We start from the raw sequence: 25,048 nt of genomic DNA on the forward strand, positions 1-25,048 counted from the left end.
TGATCAGCTGTGGTTAATAAGCTGTGGTTTGATCTAACCCTGCTCAGCTGTGCTGTCCAAATGAAAGTGATCCAGGTGCCAATGCAGGTTCTGTCACTGATTTGTTAACTTGATTCTCTGCACAAACAGTTTATTGTGGCATTTGAATTCACAAACCAGTTTGTTGAGCAGCATCAGCCCTTTGTGGTTGCCTGCCTGTAGGCACAGTAGTAAGGTGAATGATGTTTCTAGTTGGGTGAAGGGGAGAGGAGGCAAGAAGCAGAGAAACCGGGCTTTACAAACAAACTGGAATGTCATTTAATAGCAGTCCATCACCATTTCATACACTATATGGAATGCATATAGTTAGTATAATTACTAACAAATTCATAGGTATTCTAGTAGTTAGTGCTAGATGCCTGAAGTGTGAGGCAGATCATACAGAGTACAGTAATGCAAGTCAAGCAACTAGAGGATCAGAAACAGACACAGAGTTGAAGGGCACAGCTGAAACAATGTATGGGTCAGAGCAGAAGTCAGAATCCACGTGGGCCAGTCCAAAGTTTAGCAGAAGCATGCTTGGGGTTGACCAGGAATCAGTTGCTGTTTGTGTGTTGGGGAGATTTAATTTTTACTTATTTACACCATTTTATTCCTACTTCTTCCAAATGAGTCCAAAGCAAGCAACACCAAGTCAAAAAACAGTATTAAAATTAGAAGAATCATCAAATGGCAAAATGGGACTAGATGATAAAGCTAATGAACTCTCGATTGGGGGCATAAAAATACACTTTCCTTGCACGTACACTTCAAAGACAAACATATGGATCCACCACAAGGAATAACTAATAACTGCATGTTAATTGTACAAGGAAAAACAACAGAAAAGTCTTGAAAGACAGTAACAGCATGCTTTATGCTAGCTGCAAGATCACAGTAGTTTGTATGGGCGACAATAGGAGGGTCAGCAGATGAGCATTATTAAAATATGTTATACTGCCAGACTATCAGACCAACTAACTCAGCACCATGTTGACAGGCAGCACCTCTGCAAGGGTTTCTGTCAGAAAAAAAGATCTGGAGGCCATGCTATTTGAGATGCTTTTAACTAGATGGCATTTAACCTGCCCTTAAAGTGTGGGCTCTCAGCAGCACCCATGACCTGAACCTCAAATTGCCTACCTTCTCACTCCTCAAGGGAATGAAAGCATTCCAAAGCAGAGGAATTAAACACAGCATGTAGTCTATACAAATACTTTGGTATTTTGTTAGTGCAGTGCTGCCACAATTTTTTTTACAAGATGAGCACTCCTTACAGTTTCTCTGTAAAAGGAATATGGGGAGGAAACAGAGCATCAAGCTTCGTAATGCTTTCTAAGAAAGATACCTTATTCACTTCTGCAGTTTTCACATCCTTGAATATAATTCTGCAGGAGGGTGGCAGTAACAGAGCAGTCTTTACCAGCAAGTAACCAGCATATCATTCAGCACACGAGGAACATCTGAACTTTGAGGGCAGGGTTTCCACATAAATTGGGTTGGACTTCCCAGTATTAGATAAAGACCCACCACCACCTTTCACTGTCAAACCCTTGCACTTTCTGTACTGCAGCTGTATTTAGGCTACAACTGTTTTTACTGCCCCCTGTAGTTTACAGCGCCAGCCTAAGCACTGTTACATCCTTCCAAACCCCCTCGACTTCGGTGGAATTAGACGGGTGTTACTCTACTTAGGACGACAGGGCAAGGTGCCTGAAGGACGGGAAACGAGAAGGGAGAAAACGGGGAGTGAAGAGAATAAAGGTGTTTGTGTGGGTGGGGGTGGTCAGGGCGTTTCTTACCCGCCACATTTAAGCGGCCGCCCAGGAACCAGCGGACATGGCCCCGCGCGAAGTCCCACTCGCAGTCGGTGTGGTGCGGGGTGTCCCACAGCAGCGTCCCCCGCGCCAGCGCCCCCCAGAAGGGCCCAGGCTCCCTGAGCGCCCGCTCGCGCAACTCCCGGTAGTCTCCCTCCAGGCAGGGGGCGCTCGGCCGACCTCGGGACTCTCCGCCCTTGCTGGTGGTGGAGCTGCCGGTGCTGGTGAGGCGGGCGAAGGGAGACCCCCAGGGGGCGGCTGGCCGACCCTGGCTCCACAGCCTCTGCGGCAGTCGGCTCAGGGCGCGCGGGAGGCAGGTCCGCACCGTTGGTGTTGCCATCGGGCCGCCGCGGAGTCCTTCTGCGAAGATTTGGGGCAGGGAGAGGGCGCCGCTTCGGCCTCCTAGGACGGGAAGTGTCTTGGCAACCACTCGCAGCGACTGAGGCGGCTCCCCTGAGGCGGGCCCTGCGCTCTGCCTCGCCCTGTTCTTTCCGCCGTTCGCCCGCTTGGGCTCGCTTGTGCTGAGGGAACTGAAACGTCGGCTGAATTGCGCCACAGAACACGCGGAAGAAAGAGGCTGCCGGCGGTTATGAAGGGGAACAGGGTAAAAGCCGGAACGGACGTTAAGCAAACAGTAGTACTGCAAAAAGCAGTGGGATGCATTACACACACACAACCGAGGACAATATTTCAGAAATGAAAACTAGGAACTCTCTCACACTTTTAGTAACCCTTTCCAGGCCAAAATGCACCTGCAACAAGCCGGAAGGGGCATTAAACACAGAACAGCACCGCAAAAAAAAAGAAAAAAAAAAGGAGGGGGGGATGTATTACAGACACTTGAGAACAATGTTTTAGAAATGAAAGATGCGGAACTCTGGCACCTTTATTAATCCCAGGTCACAATGCCTCAGGAGCACACTGGAACAGGCACTAAACAAAACAATAGTACTGGGAGGGAAAACAGTGGGATGCATTACAGACACTCGATAACAATGTTTTAGAAAAGAAAATGTGGAACTCTAGCAATTTATTAACCCCTTACATGCCAAAATGCCTCTGGAACATCCCAGCACAGGGATCAGAACAAACAATAGTACCGCAAAAAAACAGCGGGATGCATTACAGTCATTTGAGAACAGTATTTTACAAATGAAAACACTGAAATGACACACTTTTATTCACCCTTTTCCAGTGAAATGACTTTGGAACAGACTGGAACTAGCATTAAAAATGGTGCGGAAGAAAACAGTGTATGTATTAATAACACTTATAATACTTGAGAACAAGATTTTAGAAATGAAACACTGACATTTCACCCTTTGATTTGCAGGGTTGCTAACTCAGGTTTGGGAAATGGAATATGGGAAACATGGAATTTTTGGAGGGGAGTGACTTTAGCTGGGTATATCCAGGGCTCTAGTCGGGGGGAGCTCTCAGGTACGGAGCTCCGGAAGAGAACCTCTAGGGGGCGGGGCGGTCACGTGGTGAAGCCCCACCCCCTTCTTTACCCCGCCCTCTGCTTCAATCCTCATTCCGTTTGGGAATGAGGATGAAGCAGGAGGGTAAGTAGCCGGGCCTTCTGACACACTTCCGGTGATGTCAGGGGGTGTGGCCTTCTGTCACTTCCGGTGATGTCAGGGGGCGTGGCATATGCAAATAAGTTATGCTAATGAGTTATGCTAATGAGCTCCGGCAGCTCTTTTTCTACAACAAGACCCCTGGGTATATCCATCCTCCAAAGCTGCTATTTTCTCCAGGGGAAGTAATCCATGGATATCTCCAACTACCACCTGGTGGTTGGCCACCCTAATTATTAAACCTTTTCCAGCACAGGTGATTCGGCATGGCATACAAAATTTGAGACCTGTTACGGACCCTGTCCGGGGGCTCCATAGTGACAAACAGAAAATAATCCCCAGCCCAATTTGAAAAAACAGCACAATCCTGTACAGCACAATCTGATCTTGTACTTTATTGATCAATAAAGGAGGAAGGTGTAAATCCAATAATGTTTTAGATCCCACAACTCTCCCTAGAGCTACAATGGGAGACATAGGGTTTTATACTCCATATGACACTGTAGAAATAAATCACAATTATTGGTTCCATCAAACTTTGTCATATGTCAGTCACAACTCTGATTGGGCCTGGACCTGGGGGGCTGTAGTTTCCCATGCAAAACGGTACCTCCTATCAAACAATAGGCCTTTCTCTGTTCTGGCCATTAGGTTTGTCTAATATAAGAATCTAATATAGCAGCGATGGGTACATCTCATAAATTCACTAGCGTCAGGAACATGCGCAGTTAAAGCTGGCTGTAGCAAGCAAGGTCACGGTTAGCATAACTGTCTATTAGCATTTTAGCTTTCTTCCCAGCATACATTTTAAGCAATGAACCAAAGAAATTATCTGAATATATGTTCATGATTAATTTCAGTTACTGTGATTAGAATCATCAATGGCACTTAACATATCTGTATGTCTGTGTATGTCAGAGGTGCTGAGTCCACTAAGGTTAGCCTACTAAGTCAGACAGAGTGCTGCTGAGTGCATAACAGTGTTTCATAAACTGTGCGTATAACAATAGGTTCGCAGAAGTTCCCCAAAAACTGACACAAGAGAGCTGGGTTTACTTATGAGGAGATCTTTAATAACCCATCTGAGTTATCAAAGAAGATGTAGGCTAACCTCCAATCAGCTGGCCTCAAGATGCACACATGTACAGTGAAGTTTAGCCAAACCTTGAGACCAAGTACATAGCTAAAATTACACATCTTATACCATAAATGCTGGCTGCCAGTCAAAGAATGATTAATTAAGCTATCCCAAACACATGGAGGAACCAGGCCATCTTGCACCTTGCTTCCGGTGGGGGAAGGAATAACCCCAGTCTTGAAGATAAGGGCTGCTAATTAGCATGAGAGGGAGAAAGTTACACTGAGAGCAGCTAATACTGTCCTTTCTCAGGGCACCCAAGCACCAGCATGTAGCAAAGATGGTGTTGGTGTCACCCAGCCCAATACAAGCCCCCACACTACATAGGAAATCAAACTGAAATTGGGAAGTTTCTAACAAAACACCTGAGGGGCAGAAATGGTATTCTAATAGAAAGAAGCTCCCAAGTTGGACAAAAAGAAGCATCCCATTCATTAAGAAGATAACATATATGCACATTTAGAAAAATGGAGCAATCCCACATGCTGAGCCACTTTACTCCTGTATAGAAATATTGATTTCTAAATGTCTCCTGCATTCTCCTGTGATCTCTTTTGATAACATGTTTCCTGTTGCCAGCCAAATGGTCTGCACATTTGGCCGAGAAACTTTATAGCCCTGCCATATAACCACACATTCTTCACACTTCCATGCTGGAAGCTAGGCCAGAGTGCAAAAAGTCACGTAGCCGATGGGGAGACTGGAGTTTGGGGTCACCTGACTGCAGAGGGAGTCTCCAGACGTCCAGCCTATCCCCACTTGCACCCATGACAACCAAGAATTGGCCACTCCCCTGCCCACTCGCAATGGGCTCCTGGCCAGAGCTAATTTGTGACTGGAATGGGCCTATAACTGGTCATTCCCAATGGGAGAGAGCTCGGTTCTCTCTGCTGCTTTTGTGTTCTTGTTCCTGTTCGTGAGCTCTCTGCTCCCTGCTTGTTGGTTTATTGCACCTGGACATGTGGTCTTTGGGAGAACAAAGATCTGCTTGGTAACTGGAGCACATGGTGTGCAAAAATGGGCTTTCCCTTCAAGATCCCCTGGAACCCTGGACTGTAGATGTTCCTGACATGGTAAATATGAAGCATTAATGTTCAGTTAAGGCAAACTGCCTTAGGCTTGTTATTTTGAAATCTTTATGGTCTAATTGCAATGCTCTGTGTTGATTAAAAACTTATTCTTGTTTTAAAATGGTCTCTGATGTGTAACTGAGTTCCAAGGCTAAACTCCTGTGCCTTCTGCTCACCCTATGAGCTACCTTTGTAAGAATTAAGCGTGCATCTCTAGATAGAGGTGCTAATGTGTAAAACCCAGATGCCAGCTAAGAATCTGAACCTTGCTCTTAGGCTGGACGGGGACTCTAGTTAAAAGAGGTTCTGGTGGCTTATTGTTCTGAATCCAGAGAGGGTAGCCTACCTCTGTGGGTTGTTGTTTAATGTATTGTAAAAGTATAGGATTCCCTCTCGTTCCTGGACAGGCTTTAGGGGCAGAATCCTGTACAACTCCCAACAAATAAAGGTGTGACATTTCACCTTTTTCATTTCTAAAATATTGTTCTCAAGTATCTGTAATGCATCCCACTGTTCTTTGTGGTACTATCATTTGCTTAATGCCCATTCTGGCCTTGTTCCAGGGTGTTCAGGAGGCATTTGGCTGAGAAAAGATTAATAAAAGTGTGAAAGTTCTGCATTTTCATTTCTAAAATCTTGTTCTTAAATAGTCTGCAATGCATCCCATTGTTCTTTGTGGTACTATTGTTTGTTTAATGCCTGTTCCAGACTCTTCCAGTGTGTTCTGGAGGTATTTTAGCTACAATAGAATTTATAAAAGCATAAGTTGTCCATGTTTTTATATCTAAAATATTGTTCTTGAGTTCTTTACTGTTTTTTGCAGTAAAATTAGTTTTTTAGCTTCTGTTCTGGCCTGTTACAGAGTGTTTTGGAGGAATTGTGGCATGGGGGAGGTTAATAAAAGTGCGAGAGTTCTGCATTTTCATGTCTAAAATATTGTTCATGAGTATGTGTAATGCATCCCACTGCTTTTTGCTGTACTATTGTTTGTTCAAGGCTTGTTCCAGCCTGTTCTGTGGTGTTCAGAGGCATTTTGGCCTATAATGGGTTAATAAAAGTATGAGAGTTCCATGTTTTCTTTTCTAAGATATTGTTCTCAAGTGTGTGTAATTTTCCCCACTGTGGTTTGCAGTACTATTGTTTGTTTAATGCCCATTCTGGGCTATTCCGGCTTTTATCCTGTCCCGTTATGAAGAAGTCTGGAATTTTATGTGACATAGCATGGTTTTGTTCTGTTTTTAAAGAAATAGAAATCTCCAGCCACCTTTTTTTATTAATTGTTACATTTTGAGGCTTCAGAAGTTCTTCAGAAGAAAAAAGAATGGTAATATTTCAGTTTTTAAAACTGCATCATGAAAATACCCACTCAAAGCACGTTTACAACATCTGTATGTCCAGGCCATTAATTATTTTTTTCTTCCTACCACAACAATACTATTGATGTGACTGACACTTATGTGTATATACACAAAATAAAAGGGAGGGAAAATATAAACACACATACAAAGAAAAAGGAAGCTAGAAATAAAAGCAGGAGAGGCCAAAGAAGTGTATGTGCTGAAGTCAAAGCATACTGAAAATGGATTCCAGGGTTTTTTTATTCCAGGATTCCAAGTCATGAACGCATTTTTGCTTCTTTTTTTAAGGAAAACTGTTGCTGCATTCAGATCAGGACCACAGTGTGTGGGGGGGGATTTAATACTTTTCTTCCTGCAGTTTTCCAATCAGAATCCCACCAATGGCACAGTGTCCTTAGGGCAGCTGAAACAGTTGCCCCAATTGCTGCAGATTTTTACTTCACACTACTGCTATAGAGTTTAGTACAACCTCCTCCATAATTACATCAGAGCTTTTCCACAGATAGGTTTTTGCATATGTAGCATGACTTTCTCACCTCACCTCCCTCCTACTGCAGCCCAAAATGCTAACAGCATTTTATTCTCACCCTGGTGTACTCTGAGCTTATTCAGTCACTACAAATGTCTATGCTTCTATAGTTTTTAGCTCCCCTTCCATCATTTTCCTGAAATAGGCTTTCTTTCACCTTGGCTACTAAAGGCTTAAGTGAGCTTGGTAATCCTAACTAAGAGCATAAGAAGAGCCCTGCTGGATCAGACCAGTGGTCCTTCTAGTCCAGCATCCTTTCTTACACAGTGGCCAACCAATTATGCCGGAGGCTTAACAACAGGGCACAGAGGCCTGTTATACAGGTTTCTTGAGAAACCTGTATAAGGGCCAAGAAGCAACAGTTAGAACCGGATATGGAACAACTGATTGGTTCAGCATAGGAAAAGGAGTACGACAAGGATGTATATTGTCACCTTGCTTATTTAATATATATGCAGAGTACATCATGCGAAATGCTGGCCTGGATGAATCACAAGTGGGAATTAAGATTGCTGGGGGAAAGATCAACAACCTCAGATATGCAGACGATACCACTCTAATGGCAGAAAGTGAAGAGGACCTAAAGAGCCTCTTGCTCAGGGTAAAAGAGGAGAGCGCAAAAGTGGGCTTGAAGCTCAACATCAAAAAAACTAAGATCATGGCATCCGGCCCCATCACTCCTTGGAAGGAGAAGTCGTGAAAGTAGTGACAGACTTCACGTTCCTGGGATCCCAGATCACCGCAGACTGTGACAGCAGCCATGAAATTAAAAGACACCTGCTTCTTGGGAGGAAAGCAATGGTGAACCTAAACAGCATGATAAAAAGTAGAGATATCACCCTGCCAACAAAAGTCCGCATGGTCAAAGCAATGGTATTCCCAATAGTCATGTATGGCTGCGAGAGTTGGACTATAAGGAAGGCCGAGCGCCGAAGAATAGATTCTTTTAAACTATGGTGCTGGAGAAGACTTGAGAGTCCCTTGGACTGCAAGAAGATCAAATCAGTCAATCCTAAAAGAAATCAACCCTGACTGTTCCCTGGAAGGCCAGATAATGAAACTGAAGCTCAAATACTTTGGCCACCAAATGAGAAGGGAGCACTCACTGGAGAAGACCCTGATGCTGGGAAACATTGAAGGTCAAAGAAGACGGGGATGGCAAAGGGTGAGATGGTTAGACAGTGTCATAGATGCAACGAACATGAAATTGAGCACACTTCAGAGGACGGCAGAAGACCGGAAGGCCTGGCGGGAGCTGGTCCATGGGGTCGCGAACAGTCGGACTCGACTGTGCGACTGAACAACAACAACAACAACCAGAACTGCGCATAGTACTCCAAATGAGACAACATGCTAGATCTATAGAGGGGCATTACAATATCAGCTATTTTATTTGCAATTCCTTTCCTAATGACCCCCAACACAGAGTTTGCCTTTTTCATGGCTGCAGCACGCTGGGCTGATACTTTCGTTGAACTATCTAGTATGATTCCGAGATCTTTTTCCCTCTCAGTTTCAGCAGGTTCAAACCCCATTAGCCTATATGTGCATCACTTTCGTGAGGCAAAGTATTCCTGGTCTCCCCCGCCCCCTTAATCTGAACGGTTATGGGCTGTTTCCATTCTGCAGGTGTTACTAATTGGTCTCTTCACACCCAGAGCTGGATATGTGGTAATTAGCTTCTCATGAGAACTTGCAGCCCACAGGATGGGAGGGGGAGAATCAGAAGTAATGAGGTAATTTTCTAGAGGGTTCCAGCAAGAATGTGTTCTGATTTGGTGTCATCATCACCTGACGCTGCTTGGCCAAAAAACTATGATTGAGTTAAGGGCCTGGAGAAAGAGACTGGCTTGGATTCTGATGAACTGAAGGCTTGGACTATGATATTCTTATACTGAAATACACAGTAACATAGAGAATGCTTGAGCTACGGCCTTTGACTCTTGGACTTAAGGTCTGTGCCATCTAATGCAAGTCATGAAAATGCGTTAGAAAGTTAAGCTAGTTTTCTTGTTTTTTTCTGTTGTATGATTTCAGAGTATTGTGTTGCCAGTAAGATAAATCTTTATTTTGACAGACATTAAATAAAACTTCATACTATTTTAATAGTAATAGTACAACAGCCCTAGGAACCCATGGGGTTCAGCTTTGGACTCCTTGACATGGTGGCAGCTTAAGGGCCTTTGAGCACAGGTGAACTGAAGGGAAATACTATCTCTGGGTTTGCAGAGTGTTCATTATTTTGGTGAGTCAGGATGGATATAGGGTTGCCAGGTCTTACCTGGCTGCCAGCAAGAGAGGGGGCCTTCTTCTTGTGTGGGAAATCTTCAGCATGCACGCAAAGCACACACGCCACAATGACATCACCCGGAAGTGACATCATCACTCAGGGTATGTTGTGAGCGGGGCCTTTATAATTTGAGGAAAAACCATAGAGTTTTTCCTCAAATGATAAGAGTGTCCTCCCGCAACATGTCCTGTGTGATGACGTCACCTCCAGGTAAACTGGGTTTGATTCCTCACTCCTCCACATGCAGCTGCTGGAGTGACCTTGGGTCAGTTGTAAATTCTTTCACAGCTGTTCTCTCAAGGGCAGTTCTTGAGAGAGCTCTCTCAGCCCTACCGACCTCACAGGGTGTATGTTGTGGGGAGGGGAAGGGAAAGGTATTGTAAACTGCTCTGAGACTCCTTCAGGTAGTGAAGGGTGGGGTATAAATCCAATCTCCTCCTCCTCCTCCTTCTCCTCCTCCTTCTTCTGGTGAAAAATCTACTATAGTCTTCATTCCCCAGTAGACTTTGTCACCTTTGTAATGTTTTTCCTGTTAACTTTCTGTCTGCCAGGATGAATTCTACCAGAGGTGCAGGAGGATGGAGTTTTGGCCTTCGTTCAAATGTTGGCTCAATGGAACAGGAAGATATGAAGTGATAATAAAGAACAATGGATCTCTGAACAAATGATGGGAGTGCCGTTCCCTCAGCACAAGGACAATCCAGTATATCTGGTACTAAGCTCCAAGGCTCTGAGGAGTGCGTAAGAGTCTTAACAGTATATACTAAAAGTATGTTCTACGCACAGTTTAAGCCCCATTTAACCACCATTGTTAACCAGCAATAGGTGGCCCAATGCACCCTAACTGCTCACACTGACAGTACAGTCAGCCTTATTTTGCGGGTGAAGGAAATTGTCCAGTAATCCACTAGTGGACAGCTCACTGCCACAATAGGTAACAGTTCCTTTCTAATGACACATAGCTGAATATTGCCCCCTTATGTTCATTAGGTTGTATTGCATATTTAGTGAGAAATATTGCTTCTGAAATTCCAAAAACAGTTTAACCAGAAAAGCACATGCTGATTTATGTAAAAGAGCAACCCTTTGGCTCATCAGATGCATGAGGTGAAGCATTGAAGGATAAATCAACATGGCAGAGGCAAAATTAAAAGGCACACAGACTAACATGTACCAGGGCTGTAACTAGGGTAGACCCAGTGGGTGCAGCTGCCTCACCTACAGTGCTGATTTTTCCTCCCTAAGAATTTTGGAGAGAGAATGCATTTTAACGTGGGAGGGTGGCGCAGGCGGTAAATGAAGCCTGCATTTCCATCTGGCTGAACAGCTTCGGCTGTTTGAGCCCCACCGTGGCTGGGGTGAGCTCCCGGCCCAGGTCCCAGCTCCCGCCCACCCAGCGGCTTGAAAGCCCATTAAAGGGCAAGTAGAAAAATGGGTACCTGCTCTTAGAGTGGGGGAGGGGCACCCATCCTTCATGGTGGCGTATGAGCGGTGGAGTGACGGCGGCAGAGAACATGGCGGTGGTGGCGAGTCGAGCGAGCAAGCGGAGGCTGAGCCGACGGAGCACGGAGGTGGGGCGACGCAGCAGGCCGGAGCCTATTGGACGGAGGCCGCAGCAGGAGCACGCGCTGACGTGCCCTTGGCCCAAGCCCATGGAATCGCGGCTACCAAAGGAAGACCAGCGCCAGGAAGACTCCGTCGCCGGATTGGAAAAGACCTCCCGCAAGAGAGACTGTAACAACAAGACTTCGCTATAGGGTGTCTTTTAGGTTAGTCACTTCCCCCCATTGTATGTATGTGGCCCTTAGGTAGGAACTGTATGAATTGTATGATGTAAACCGCTCAGAGCCCTTAGGGGGTGAGTGGTATATAAATCAAAGGAATAAATAAATAAATAAATAAAACATAACAAAAGAGCATCTATTTAAAGAATGAGAGTCTGTTTTTAGAATTTAAAAAATCTGGTTTAAAATAATAATTGGTGGATAATGCTCCCCTCTCCCTAGCCCATCCACATGATCCACCCAGTTCTGCTCACCCAAACACCCTTGTGGTTCAGGTGTAAAGAGGCAGTCTTCTAATTAGTTGGGAGAATTTGCTTTAAGGAGACAGAGTGAGAGGGGGTAACTGGGATTCCACACCAATGTTTATGGGGATTTTTCCCTTTTAAGAGATCTCTCAAATAAGCCAGGTAGATGTTCAACCAGAAAGGCTTTTTTATTAAAAGAGAAATAAAAGGGCAAAACACACACACAAATACATTTAAACACATGCAAGGCTAGCTAAGAGGAAATCAGGGAGGAGCAGGAATAGTTGAGGGGGAAAGAGCAATAATTACAAGATCTTGAAGAGGTCCACAGAAGCAGGAGCAAAACAGCTGGGGCTAAGAGAAGAAACCCACAAAGTGGGGGTACATGCTGTTGGTACCAGGAACACATACACACTGGTGGTTAGGTACTCCAGATATAGGGCAACATGGTAAATAGTGTTAAGTGTTACTTTAAAAAAAGAGAGTCAGTTTGGTGTAGTGGTTAGGAGCGCGGACTCTAATAGGGGAGAACCAGGTTTGATCCCACTCCTCCACATGCAGCTGCTGGCATGACCTTGGGTCAGTTACAAGCTCTTTCAGAGCTGTTCTCTCACGAGCAGTTCTCGAAAGAGCTCTCTCAGCCCCAACTACCTCACAGGGTGTCTGTTGTGGGAAGGGGAAGGAGATTGTAAGCTACTCTGAGACTCCTTCGGGTAGTGAAGGAGAATGTGTATGCGGTGTATGTGGATATAAATCCAATCTCTTTTCTTCTTCTTCTTCAGGTGAGGGGAAGTGAGGCTGGGTGTCAATGAGATTAGTCCAAGGTGAGGTACTAGGTTCTTGGGAAACCCATTGTCCTAAATTATGTGTGTCTCTTGGGTGGGGAGGAGGTAGTTCTAGGGAGGAGGTTGCTCTTACACTTCTAAACTACATGCCCAGGTTTGTTTCTGGCTGGCATCCATGTTGTGTTACTTTGGGCCAGGCGTGTCTCACATTTATTATATTTGAGCTGATATTTTAAGAAGAGTGTTTATGATTGTCTAGCTATAAACTGCCCCTCTGTGAGTGGAGGGGTGTGACTGCTAACACAGGATGAATTTTTCAAAATCATGATCACCCTCAATCAAGCTGAAAAAAAATCCCTCTTCAGCTATGATGCTTGTGAACATGGCAAGATGCCAAGAAAGGGTAAGGGTAATATAATTTTTTTGCTGTTTTAAGGAAGGTATTCATTAGTAGATAAAAGCTTTTGAATTTAAAAGTAATGGTTCTTTGACAATGGTTCTTTGACAAAGTTTTTTGACAATGCAGAGACACTAACATATACAGGACTTGAGAGAAAGTTGTATAAGTTTATGTTGGTTACAGTAAATGACTGCTTTGCTATTCTTTTTTTTTTTTTTAAGCTTCACCTGGAAATGTGGTAGCCCTGCCTAGCAGGGAAGGCTTGCTATGACCCTTGACAATTGTGTGAGTGCTAAATAAATGATAAACACAATGAACCCAATTTAACTACTGTTTGTAGTATCTATACATGCCAATAAAGGCGACTGACTGACTGACAATGAACCGAAAGCAAATGGAGCTGCACCTACAGAGCTGTTTCCCCCCCTGAAAAAATCCTGTTGATCAGCTGTTTGAAAGGTGAAGGACAGAACCCCCTCCTGAATAGCCAATCAATAGGATTTTAGTAAATATTAAAGTGTTCCATGTGCAGACCCCTAGCTGCTGAATTGGAGAGGGTAACTGTACATACAGCATTTCCCCTTGTGCTAATTACATACACGAGGAAATCCAGTTCCCTGTGCAATACAGCCCTGGCTAGATCAGAACAATAAACTGGACAATCTTAAGTCTCAGAAACCCTTTCCAACAAGTCTCAAGGCTGGAGAAATGAGAATTCCCAAGGCAACACAGAGTCTGTCTTACCAGAGAGCTCTGTGACCATTTGCAACAAGTGTTTTTCACTTCTGTGTTTTTTGTCTTTATTTTAAAATTCCACAGTGTCTGTCTGCCCAGTGGGCATTCAAAATAGCTCACAATAAAATCTAAAACATTTAAATAATGTATTATTTACTCATTGCACTTTTATCCTACCTGACCTTTAAGAAGCTCAGAGTGGCATACATCATTTTCCCTCCATTTCCCCAACAACCTTGTGAGGTCGTTAGGCTGACAGAAAGAGTGTGACTGGCCTAAGATCACTCAGCAAGCTTTGTGCCAGAGTACAGGTCTCTCAGGTTCCAGGCCAATACTCTAGCCACTGAACACACTGCCTCTACACTATATAATAAACTATAACAGCAATTAAGCACCATTTAAAAGAGTAGCACTATGTATTTATTATTTTGATTTTGTGCTTTATTACAAATCAAACTAAACTATGTTGAAGTAAATATGTGGATGGGAAAATGTGACATTTTACTTGTAAACAAAGCCAATTACATCTGGTTGTGCATGCTTGGGGGGGACTTGCTCATCTCAAAAAGGTTTCTTGCTTCTCTGTCTTTTTGGTTCTGATTATGGAAAAACATGTTCAAAAGTGCAGCAATTTTTAAAAATCTCTCTCTATAAAAGAAAGTCCCCTCACCATAAAATCAGTGCCCAGGCCAAACCACTGGACCTAGAGACACCAAATTTGGGGAGAGCGCTCCTACCGTGGCGTAGGTGCTCGCTAAGAAGGGATTTTTAGAAATTCGACCCCTAAGTGGCACGGATCAAGGCTGCATGTGGTTGGGCGCACAGAAGCAAGCAATCTGTCAGCTTCCTCCAGACTGAGTGGGCTGAAGCACTCTAAACCCGGCATCAAAGACGTGCAAGGGGCCTCAAGTTCACTCATTGTATCAATTGTAGCGGGGAGGTCGCAGCGGAGTGCCGAGACTTTATCTTCAAAATAGCTCGCAATGCCTCACAGCCAATATTCAATTCCCTAGCATTTTGTCTGCCTGGATCGTTAAAGACCGAATTGTTCTAAATAACTGGGCCGGGCGAGAGCTAGCAGATGCGATTCTGGCCGCATAGAATTCTCTCTTTGCAGCTTTGACCGCCATCTCATAGGCCTTCATAAACGTCCTAAAAGATGCTCTCGATGCTTCTTCACGAGCGCGACGCCACCGTCTCTCTAGCCGTCTCAATTCTCACTTCATCAGCCAGAGCTCCTGGGTATACCAGGGCGCCAGCCTAGTGTGAGTACGGGGAGGGCGCCTGGGAGCGATATCGTCGATGGCTGCAGAGAGTCGGCCATGCCAGTCCTCCACAAGCTCATCCAACGATCCGCCAGGGGGCCTTGGATCCCGAAGAGCCATCTGAAACTGCATTGGGTCCATTTGGCTCCTCGGGCGAGCCAAAATCTGCTCGCCGCCTAAACAGGGTCGGGGTGGAACATTCAGATGGGCCTTCAGGGCATGGTGGTCCGACCATGGTACCGCATCAGCAGTAATCCAGTCCATAGTACTCCTGCAGTGCACTGAGCTGCGCAGGCCAAATACCAGGAAGATCACCCTGAGGTGATCAGAACAATATGAGCAAAACAATCCAGGAACACTAGAGAGGCCATCACTTTCGTGGAAGGTGGCAGGAGTTGAGTTAACAGAGGACTGCTTCTTAAATGGACAGTTCTATGTGGCCTGCTCCAGAGTGAGCTCATCGAGCAGCCTGGTGATCCTAGCACCTGAGGGGCAAAACCACCAATGTGGCCTAGAGAGAGGTCCCTCATTAGAGAGAGAAAAAAGTACATATGTCTCACTTCATTTCCTACACTACAATCTTTTCTGTTAGAATTCCTACAACAAATGTCACATTTCAAATTTCACATCATCAGTATTATAACTGGGTTTATGGAACTTAAATACCATAGTGAAGCATGGGTATCAAGCTAGTATAATATATAATAATGAAAGTCACTTCCATGTGCCAAAGAGGCAACATAGCTACCAATCCATGTAAATGATCTCAGGATGATATTCTCTAGGTTAATTAACATCTAGGCTGATTTACAGTTCTGTGTTGCTTTCTGTGAGCACCCACTAACCAAAGAAAGAGGCATGCATCCTATTTGGGGATGTCCTAGCAGAATAAATGGAATTGCTGGAAACCAAAGATACCCACTTTGAGTATATGGCCAAGGGCAGGAAACAAATGAAGTAAATAAATAAGAGATGTGATGTGGCTATTTTTGTCTGGTTCTGTTTTGATAAGTGTTCAAAAAGGACTCTTGTTGAAGTATTTAGAGAGAATCCCAACTGGATTAATGGACCTGGAGGATGCAGCTTTGAAACTGATGCTTCTTATTTTGGTTGGTAGAGTCCTATAATTTCTTATAAAGATGTCATACATCTTGAATTCACTCCACTTGAAGGAGACCGACCCTACAAAGATGATCCTTAAATTCCCACAGCTCAGGAAAATGAAAGTGAAATAGGAATTATACACCATGCCCGTCCATATACACTCATATCCTCAGTTAATTACATAATTAATTGCTTAATTGCACAGTTAATTGCTTGTGTGAACATAGAAGAAGAGGAGATTGGATTTATTCCCCGCCCTTCACTACCCGAAGGTGTCTCAGAGTGGCTTACAAACTCCTTTCCCTTCCCCTCCCCACAACAGGCACCCTGTGAGGTAGGTGGGGCTGAGAGAGCTCTTGACAGAAACTGCTCTTTTTCAAGGACAGCTCTTATCAGAACTACGGCTTGCCCAAGGTCATCCAGCCAAGTGCAAGTGGAGGAGTGGGGAATCAAACCCGGTTCTCCCAGATTAGAGTTCACACACTTAACCACTACACCAAAATCCACATTGGATACATGAACATGAGAAGAGCACAAGTTTAGGCAGATTTTCAGGGGAAATGCACCTGGATAAAACCCTGGAGTTCATACATGGGTCTGTAGAGAAAATAAATTGCAACATGTTTTTCTGCAGGTTTCTCAGTAATATTGCCCCACATTCTCAAGTGCAATAACCTATATTATCCTCTGGAGGGCAATCTCTTAAAACTTCCATTTGCTTAATCTTTCAATCTAAAACTCCATCAAGCAACAAGAAGGGATAAACCTAGATAAAATGCCAGTTAAAAATTAATATTACTAAGCCATTCAGTAATGGCATAATACAGATGTTTCTAAAACAAACAGCCTTCCCTTTCAGAAAATGCTAACTTGAATACTGAAGTCAATTACTATTAAAAATGGGGGGGGGGATCTTTATTACAAAAGGTAAAGAAATATCCAGTCAATCTCAGAACTCCCCCTTTCCCCCAAATTAAAATATAAATAATTTCATTTTTAACATGTCATTTTCACGCATGTGCACACACAGTCCCATCTTCTATTGTTAATTCAGTAAATACTTTTAAATCCTAGGATCTAACTGTCCATATGGCAAAAGTAAAAAGATGTAGCTATGACAGAAAATGTTGTGGTAACCCAGATAAATTAAAAAAGAATGTGGAATTACTTACAGCATTATGCCTGTATTTATTTTCAACGTTCCAGATGTGGTGGAAGTGGTTTCTAGAGCTGCACTTGTGTCATTTTTTTCCTTGCTGTTTACTAGAACATTAGTCACCCAAACAAGTCATCAATCAATATCACTTAGGGTTGCCAACCTCCAGATGGGGCCTGGAGATCTCCCAGAATCATGACTGATCTCTAGACTACAGAAATTAGTTCCCCTGGAGAAAATGGCTGCTTTGGAGGATAGATTTTATGGCATTAGATCCTCCTGAGGTCCCTCCCTAGGCTCTACTCCCAAATCTCCAGGAATTTCTCATCCCACAACTGGCAACCCGAACATCACTACAATAATAAGCTGTGGAAGTATGATTATGAAAGGAGTTTAGTTTCTAAACAATGTTGCCTGGAGTTGCCTTTCTGTAACTGAGGTATAGTGACTGGTACCATGTAAACATGTTGCAAATGCTTTCCCCCGTCATAGATTAATTAATCACTGTGGCTTAAAGATAGCAAAAATCTACTGCTGATTTTAGGACCACGGAAACGTCTTCGGACAGCGCTGGCTCTTCGGCTTTGAAACAGAGATGAGCACCGCAACCCTACAGTCAGATTCGACTGGCTTTCGAGCAAGGGAACCTTTACTCACATCTTACACTTGCACCAATGTGGGGGGTTTTTTGGCTAAGAGTTCCCATGCCCCATCATTCAGTCACATACTTTCCAGGATAAAACTTATACTGCCAGAATTTTATACTGACCCTCTGGCAAGATAGCTGTTGAAAGTGCTGGTTGTATGACTGAGCATCTGAAGAGTTGTTGCTTATTCCAGAGCTCCACTGTGCCACCAAACAATGTGGGTGGGCTCTGTCTCCATACATCACACTTCAGTAGGATTTGGTGGGTGTCATTAGATCAGGCACCACAGCTTCAAAGTGATCTCATGTTTCAAATATATGAATGGTATGGATTGCCTGTGGTTTGAATGCCTTTTTGTTGGGAAGCTAGTGGGTACCTGCCAACTAACTAATCTTCTCTCTGAGTTTTCCGTTCAAAGGTATAATACGGTAATCCCAGCCTGCCCTCCCTGGGCCACCTCCTGTGACAGGGTGATCAAAGCTACCATAGATGATGGCAGTTCTATGCAAGAAAGGGTTGGTTACGCCTCTCTGGGAAGAGTCCAAATAAACAGATGTTTTAATAGAAGCCTGGGGAAGCTGCTATGGTAATAGTGGTTGTGCTATTAGTCCCACTCAAGTGGATGCTGCAGTAAGAGCCTCCATTCTGAACCCTCATTTGGCTCAGAAGCGTGACTTTGTCATTGGGCTTTCCTCTGAGAGCCAGTTTGGTGTAGTGGTTAAGTGCGCGAACTCTAACCTGGGAGAACCGGGTTTGATCCCCACTTGTACCTGCTGGATGACCTTGGGCAAGCCATAGTTCTGGCCCAGCTGTTCCTGAAAAAGAGCAGTTTCTGTCAGAGCTCTCTCAGCCCCACCTACCTCACAGGGTGTCTGTTGTGGGGAAGGGAAGGGAAGGGAGTTTGTAAACTGCTCTGAGACTCCTTTGGGTAGTGAAGGGCGGGGTATAAATCTAATCTCCTCCTCTTCTTCTTCTTCTTCACCAACAATGTGTCAAATCTCTTATTTCACCACAACCTTTCCAGCAATTTGGAGTTGATTTAAATTTACTTTTAAATAAGCGGTCGGGTGTAAGGTACCACCTCACATGTAATTTAAAGTGTTGTAGCTTTAAATTAATATGTCTACTGGTAAACATACTTGAAGACCAAATTTGGCTCCATTGTGTTTCTGAAAATGTCGTTCCACAATCTCTCTGCCAAGCTAGTTGAATCGAAGAAAGGTTTGTCCAGGTTTTCTTACACAATAAATGATAAATTTTTGCTAATAAACCTTTGACCTCTTGACCCTGTTTTTTCAAAAAGGATTCAAAAGTTGTCAAATTTCTATTAATATTAGATGTATGACAGAGTTGATATCATATGATGGAGCTGGGAAAAGGACAGTCACCGATTTGAGGTACCTTATTTCTGTTCTATTTGTTGTTGTGTACTGATTTTGCCATTAAAGAGAAAGTCACTTACCCTATAAATGCCTTTAGCTCTAAACCCGGACATAAAGTGCTTGTCTATACCTGGTATAAACCAGGATTGCCCAAATATGGAAGTTATTGGAGATACTCCAGGAGCCAAGATATGTCTGTATTTATGCCAAAGCTGTAAGGTGTGCCTTAGAAAAGGATTAGATAATTTCGATAGCGATTGCAAGTTTGATGTAGTCCAAATAACCTCATTAAGACAATTGGGTAACATTTCTAATTGTTCAATATAATGCCACGTTTTAGTACAGGTGTAAAGAGAGTAATAATGGATATTTCTTAATTGTGAGGGAAGGTAATATTTTTCTAAATCAGGTAGTCCTATGCCCCGTAATTTAGAAGGTTTAGTCAATGTAATATAGTTTATCCTAGCCTTTTTCCCATTCCATATGAATTTGATTATTAATTTTTTCCAAAGTAAAATGTCTTTTGTCGGTATCGGAACAGGTAACTTTTGAAATAAATATAAAAATTTAGGGAGTAGTATCGATTTAAGGAGATTAACCTTTTCTAACAGATTTAGATTTAATCTGTTCCATTCAATCAGTGTAGATTTATAAGTGGATTGTAATTGATTGTATATATATCAGATAGATTTAATGGGCTATGAATTCCCAAATGTTTCCAACTAGTGTTTACATAAGAACATAAGAGATGCCAATGTTGGATCAGGCCAAAGGCCCATCCAGTCCAACACTCTGTGTCACACAGTGGCCAGAAATACCAGTGCCATCAGGAGGTCCACCAGTGGGGCCAGGACATTAGAAGCCCTCCCACTGTTGACCCCCCCACCCCAAGCACCAAGATGACAAAGCATCACTTGCCCCAGGGTCCCTATCTATACCTTGTGGCTAATAGCCACTGGTGGACCTCTGCTCCATATGCTTATCTAATTCCCTTTTGAAGCCGTCCATGCTTGTAGCCGCCACCACTTCCTGTGGCAGTGAATTCCAAGTGTTAATCACTCTTTGGGTGAAGAAGTACTTCCTTTTATCCGTTCTAACCCGACCGCTCAGCAATTTCATGGAGTGCCCACGAGTTCTTGTATTGTGAGAAAGGGAGAAAAGTACCTTTCTCTACCTGCTCTTTCCCATGCATAATCTTATAAACCTCAATCATGTCACCCCTCAGTCGTCGTTTCTCCAAGCTAAAAAGCCCTAAGCGCCTTAACCTTTCCTCATAGGGAAAGTGTTCCAACCCTTTTATCATTCTAGTTGCCCTTTTCTGCACTTTTCCCAAAGCTATAATATCCTTTTTAAGGTGTGGTGACCAGAATTGCACACAGTATTCCAAATGAGGTCGCACCATTGATTTATATAGCGGCATTATGATATTGGCTGATCTGTTTACAATACCCTTCCTAATAATCCCCAGCATAGCATTGGCCTTCTTTATTGCAGTCACACACTGTCTCGACATCTTCAGTGAGTTATCTACTACAACTCCAAGATCTCTCTCTTGATCAGTCTCTGCCAGTTCAGACCCCATCAACGTGTATTTATAGTTAGGATTTTTGGCTCCAATGTGCATCACCTTGCACTTGGCCACATTGAACCCCATTTGCCATGTTGACGCCCACTTGCCCATCTTTGACAGATCCCTTTGGAGTGCCTCACAATCCTCACTGGTTTTCACCACCCTGAACAACTTCGTATCATCCGCAAATTTAGCCACTTCACTGCTTACTCCCAACTCCAAATCATTAATGAACAAGTTAAAAAGCAGTGGACCAAGTACTGATCCCTGCGGTACCCCACTGCTTACCACCCTCCACTGAGAAAATTGCCCACCTACACTCACTCTCTGTTTTCTATGAACTAGCCAGTTTTTGATCCATAAAAGGACTTGTCCTTCTATCCCATGATTTTTGAGCTTACTTAGGAGCCTTTGATGAGGAACTTTATCAAAAGCTTTCTGGAAGTCAAGGTAAATAATATCTATTGGATCCCCCTTGTCCACATGTTTGTTCACCCCCTCAAAGAACATTAACAGGTTAGTGAGACAAGATCTTCCCTTACAGAACCCATGTTGAGTCTGCCTCAATAGGTTTTGTTCATCTATGTGCCTACTAATTCTTTCCTTAATAATGGTTTCCACCAATTTACCCGGTATCGACGTCAGACTGACTGGCCTGTAATTTCCCGGATCTCTTCTGGAACCCTTTTTAAAGATGGGAGTGACATTAGCTACCTTCCAGTCCTCAGGAATGGAGGCAGGTTTTAAGGAAAGATTACATATTTTTGTCAGGAGATCCACAAGTTCACATTTGAGTTCTTTCAGAACTCTCAGATGTATGCCATCTGGGCCTGGTGATTTATCAGTTTTTGAGTTGTCTATCAGTTTTAGGACCTCCTCTCTCGTCACCTCAATCTGACTCAGGTCTTTTTTGATGTCAGATGCTCCATTTGCTGAGGAGAAAGGTATATAGGGAAAATTTCAGATTTCTTATAATTAACGGCAAAACCTGATACTGTGCCAAAAAAATTTAAGTTAATCAGTAGAGTTTGTAATGAATTTTCTGGTTGAGTTAAATAAAATATTGCATCATCAGCATAAAGACTTATTTTAAGATGTTCTGAGTTTATTTTAATACCTTGTACTTGTGTGTCTGATCTGATCGCATGAGCCAAGGGTTCTATAAACAGGGCAAACAGAAGAGGTGATAGGGGGCAGCCTTGTCTGGTTCCCCTTTTCAGTTGTATATCATTGGATCTAAAATGATTAACACATATTTGGGCTTTTGGGCATTGGTAAAAGGCTTGTATTGTTTGTCTAAAAATAGGACCAAAATCCATTGCAACAAGAAGCTCTTGTAAGTATAACGGTTCCACCCTGTCAGAGGCTTTTTCAGCGTCTGTAGACAGGAGGAGAGATTTTATTACTCTTACAGTAATTAATGACATTTAAAGTTTTACAGACGCTATCAGCAATAGAGCGTCCTGGCATGAATCCTGACTGATCGGCATGAACATAATTTATTAAGTCTTGTGGCTAAAATAGTTGATAAAATTTTGAAATCGTGGTTTAAAATAGATATAGGCTTATAAGAAGAGGGTAAGACTTTATCCTTACCAGGCTTAGGTATTACAATAATACGTGCCTCAGACCAAGATTGTGGCATGGTTCCGGATTGTAAAATAAAATTCAAAGTTTTATTACGGTGTTCCAGTAAAACTGCTTGAAATTTTTTGTAAAACTCAATCAGGATCCCATCCTTACCTGGAGTTTTATTGTTCTTTATTTTCGACAAGGCTTGAGTTACTTCTGCAGGGGTTATGGGCTGGTCCAAAAAGCTCTGATGCTCTTTAGTTAGTTTAGTATTAAAAGCTATTCAGGCCAGGTAATCTTGAATGGTTTTTTATCTGGCTTATCTGAGGTATAAAGATGTTAAAAATATTCACTAAAAACTCTGGTAATCTTATCAGGAGTTACCTGTAGTGTACCCTCTGAACTTCTTACTGCATGAACCATATTTGATGTACATTTTTGATCTACTCTATGTTTAAGTAATTTTATTGATTTAGAGGTAACATATTTTTGTTTTTAAAATAATAACTTTTTAAAAATTTTAGATGTTTCCAAAAGTTCCAATTTCTTCCGTTCTTTAAAGTTTTCCCACCAAAGCACATATGTTTTAATTCTAGTACTTTAATAGATCGTTGAAGGTCCATAATTAATTTCTGTCTTTCTTTTTTACAGAAAGAAGCCAGTGATATTAACTGTCCCCATATTACAGCCTTAAATGAATCCCACACAATAGGTGGGTCAACTTCATCCGTAGCGTTAAAGCAGAAATATTCCTTAACCTTATCCTCAATTTCTTTGTAAATCTATCATTTTGCAATAAAGTATTATTGAGCATCCAATTGGGCCCCTTACCGTCATTCTGCTGTTTTCAAAAGGCTCCTATGACCCATGCATGGTCAGACATTGTCACGGTTCCAATCAGTGTTCCCTCTAAGCTGAGTTAGTGTGAGCTAGCTCACAGTTTTTTAGCCTCCGGCTCACACATTTTTGTCTTAGCTCAGAAAGAATGGCTCCAGAGCCAACTAATTTATGCAGTAGCCAAATCACTCGCTCACAACTTTAATGCCAGTAGCTCACAAAGTAGAATTTTTGCTCACAAGACTCCACAGCTTAGAGGGAGCATTGGTTCCAATATCTGAATCAGTGAAATGTGGGAGTAATGTTGTGGAAACCAAAATAAAATCAATACGTGAATAATTGTCATGAGTATGTGAATAGAATGTATATTGCTTTACATCCGGGTTTAAGACTCTCCATAGATCTAACAAATTATAATGGTCTAATATTTTGGCCAATTCAGTAGGGGAAGTTATTTTTCTTTGATTAATTGTCTTAAAACGATTATAGGTACGGTCTAAAGTAAGATTAATGATATAATTCAAGTCTCCCCCATCATAATTTCTCCTTGTTTGAATGTCATTAATTTATCTAAGACATCTTTTAAAAAATTAATTTGATCACTATTGGGCACGTAGATCGACCTCTAGGATCTATTTTTGAGTGAGCATGTTGAAATGGAAAATTCTTAGACAAAAGTATTGTTGTACCTCTGGCTTTTGAAGATCCAGCTGCATGATATTGCCGATCAAACCATGACTTTTCAAAACTTGCTTTAAAGGTTTCTTCAAGTGTGTCTCCTGTAAGCATAAAATGTCAGGATTTTCTTTGGTCCAAAAAGATGAGACTCAATAAAGTTTCTTTTTACTGTTTAAACCTTTGGCATTTCAAGTAATTATTTTAAATGGTTATTTTGATTTCATTTTTATCAACTACAAAGTCCAAAAAGACTCAAAAAATAATATCTTGTATTAGACTCGCAGTCCACTAGTATCCCTATAATAACACTTTATATTCCTTTATTTATCTATATAAGAATAATTTTAAAAATTGCTAACCTATTTTATTTAAAACTTTCAACAACAAACTACCTTATTTCTTATAGGGTACTCTTCCTGTTACACAGCAAAGGGGTGACCACTATTGTCTCCCCTGATTTTTCTTTTTTTCACAAAATTAAGACTTAACAAGAAAAACAGAATAACATTGGTATAGAAAATATTTCCCATGAATGCCTTTTTTCATTTAAGAATGATTAAATCTTAAATCAGATTAATAACACTATAGTAAATGTTCTTAACCAATATATCAATAAATCCCATGTCTGCAAGTAACAAACAATGTTAGGTTTTATAAATGCAAAAATTAATATAACAATGCAACTTTTAACTACTTCTTTTTATCTTTTTCTTTTTCATTTTTTTATATAAAGAAACAAAGCTTAACACAGATTAATAACAGTTTTCTAACCATTCATAACCAGGGGTCATTTCGTAGAAAAAGAGCTAGGGGAACTCATTAGCATAACTCATTAGCATATGCCACACACCCTGACATCAGGGGCCCGGCGGTGGACCTGCAAGGCCAGCGGGAGTGCGAGGAAGCCCCACCAAGGCCCTCCCTGGCCCCAGGCAGGCAGGGGTGGGGAGAGGCGGGGAGGAAGCAACTTACCCTCCCTCTTCTCCTGCCTCCTCCTGGCTGAATGAGGGCTGAAAGTGAGGCGGGCGGAAGCAGGGGGCGGGGCTTCATCATGTGCCCCGCCCCCCTGCACCTCACCCGGGGGAACT

The 25,048-nt window shown here is 42.7% G+C and overlaps 1 protein-coding gene across 1 annotated transcript in view; it reads right to left on the reverse strand.

Moving 5' to 3' along the window:
* ACSS1 (acyl-CoA synthetase short-chain family member 1) overlaps positions 1-25,048 on the reverse strand; it is a 90,526-nt gene that overhangs the window by 64,283 nt on the left and 1,195 nt on the right. The window contains exons 2-4 of the mRNA XM_015427672.1: positions 23,972-24,061; positions 21,762-21,805; positions 1,821-2,475 (exon numbers count right to left, since the gene is read on the reverse strand). Coding sequence (XP_015283158.1) covers positions 1,821-2,475; positions 21,762-21,805; positions 23,972-24,061 — 789 coding nt within the window. The remainder of the gene's footprint in view (positions 1-1,820; positions 2,476-21,761; positions 21,806-23,971; positions 24,062-25,048) is intronic.

Source organism: Gekko japonicus, unplaced genomic scaffold (genome assembly GCF_001447785.1).
Source record: "Gekko japonicus isolate JY-2015 unplaced genomic scaffold, Gekko_japonicus_V1.1 scaffold174, whole genome shotgun sequence".
Classification (NCBI taxonomy): Eukaryota; Metazoa; Chordata; class Lepidosauria; order Squamata; family Gekkonidae; genus Gekko; species Gekko japonicus.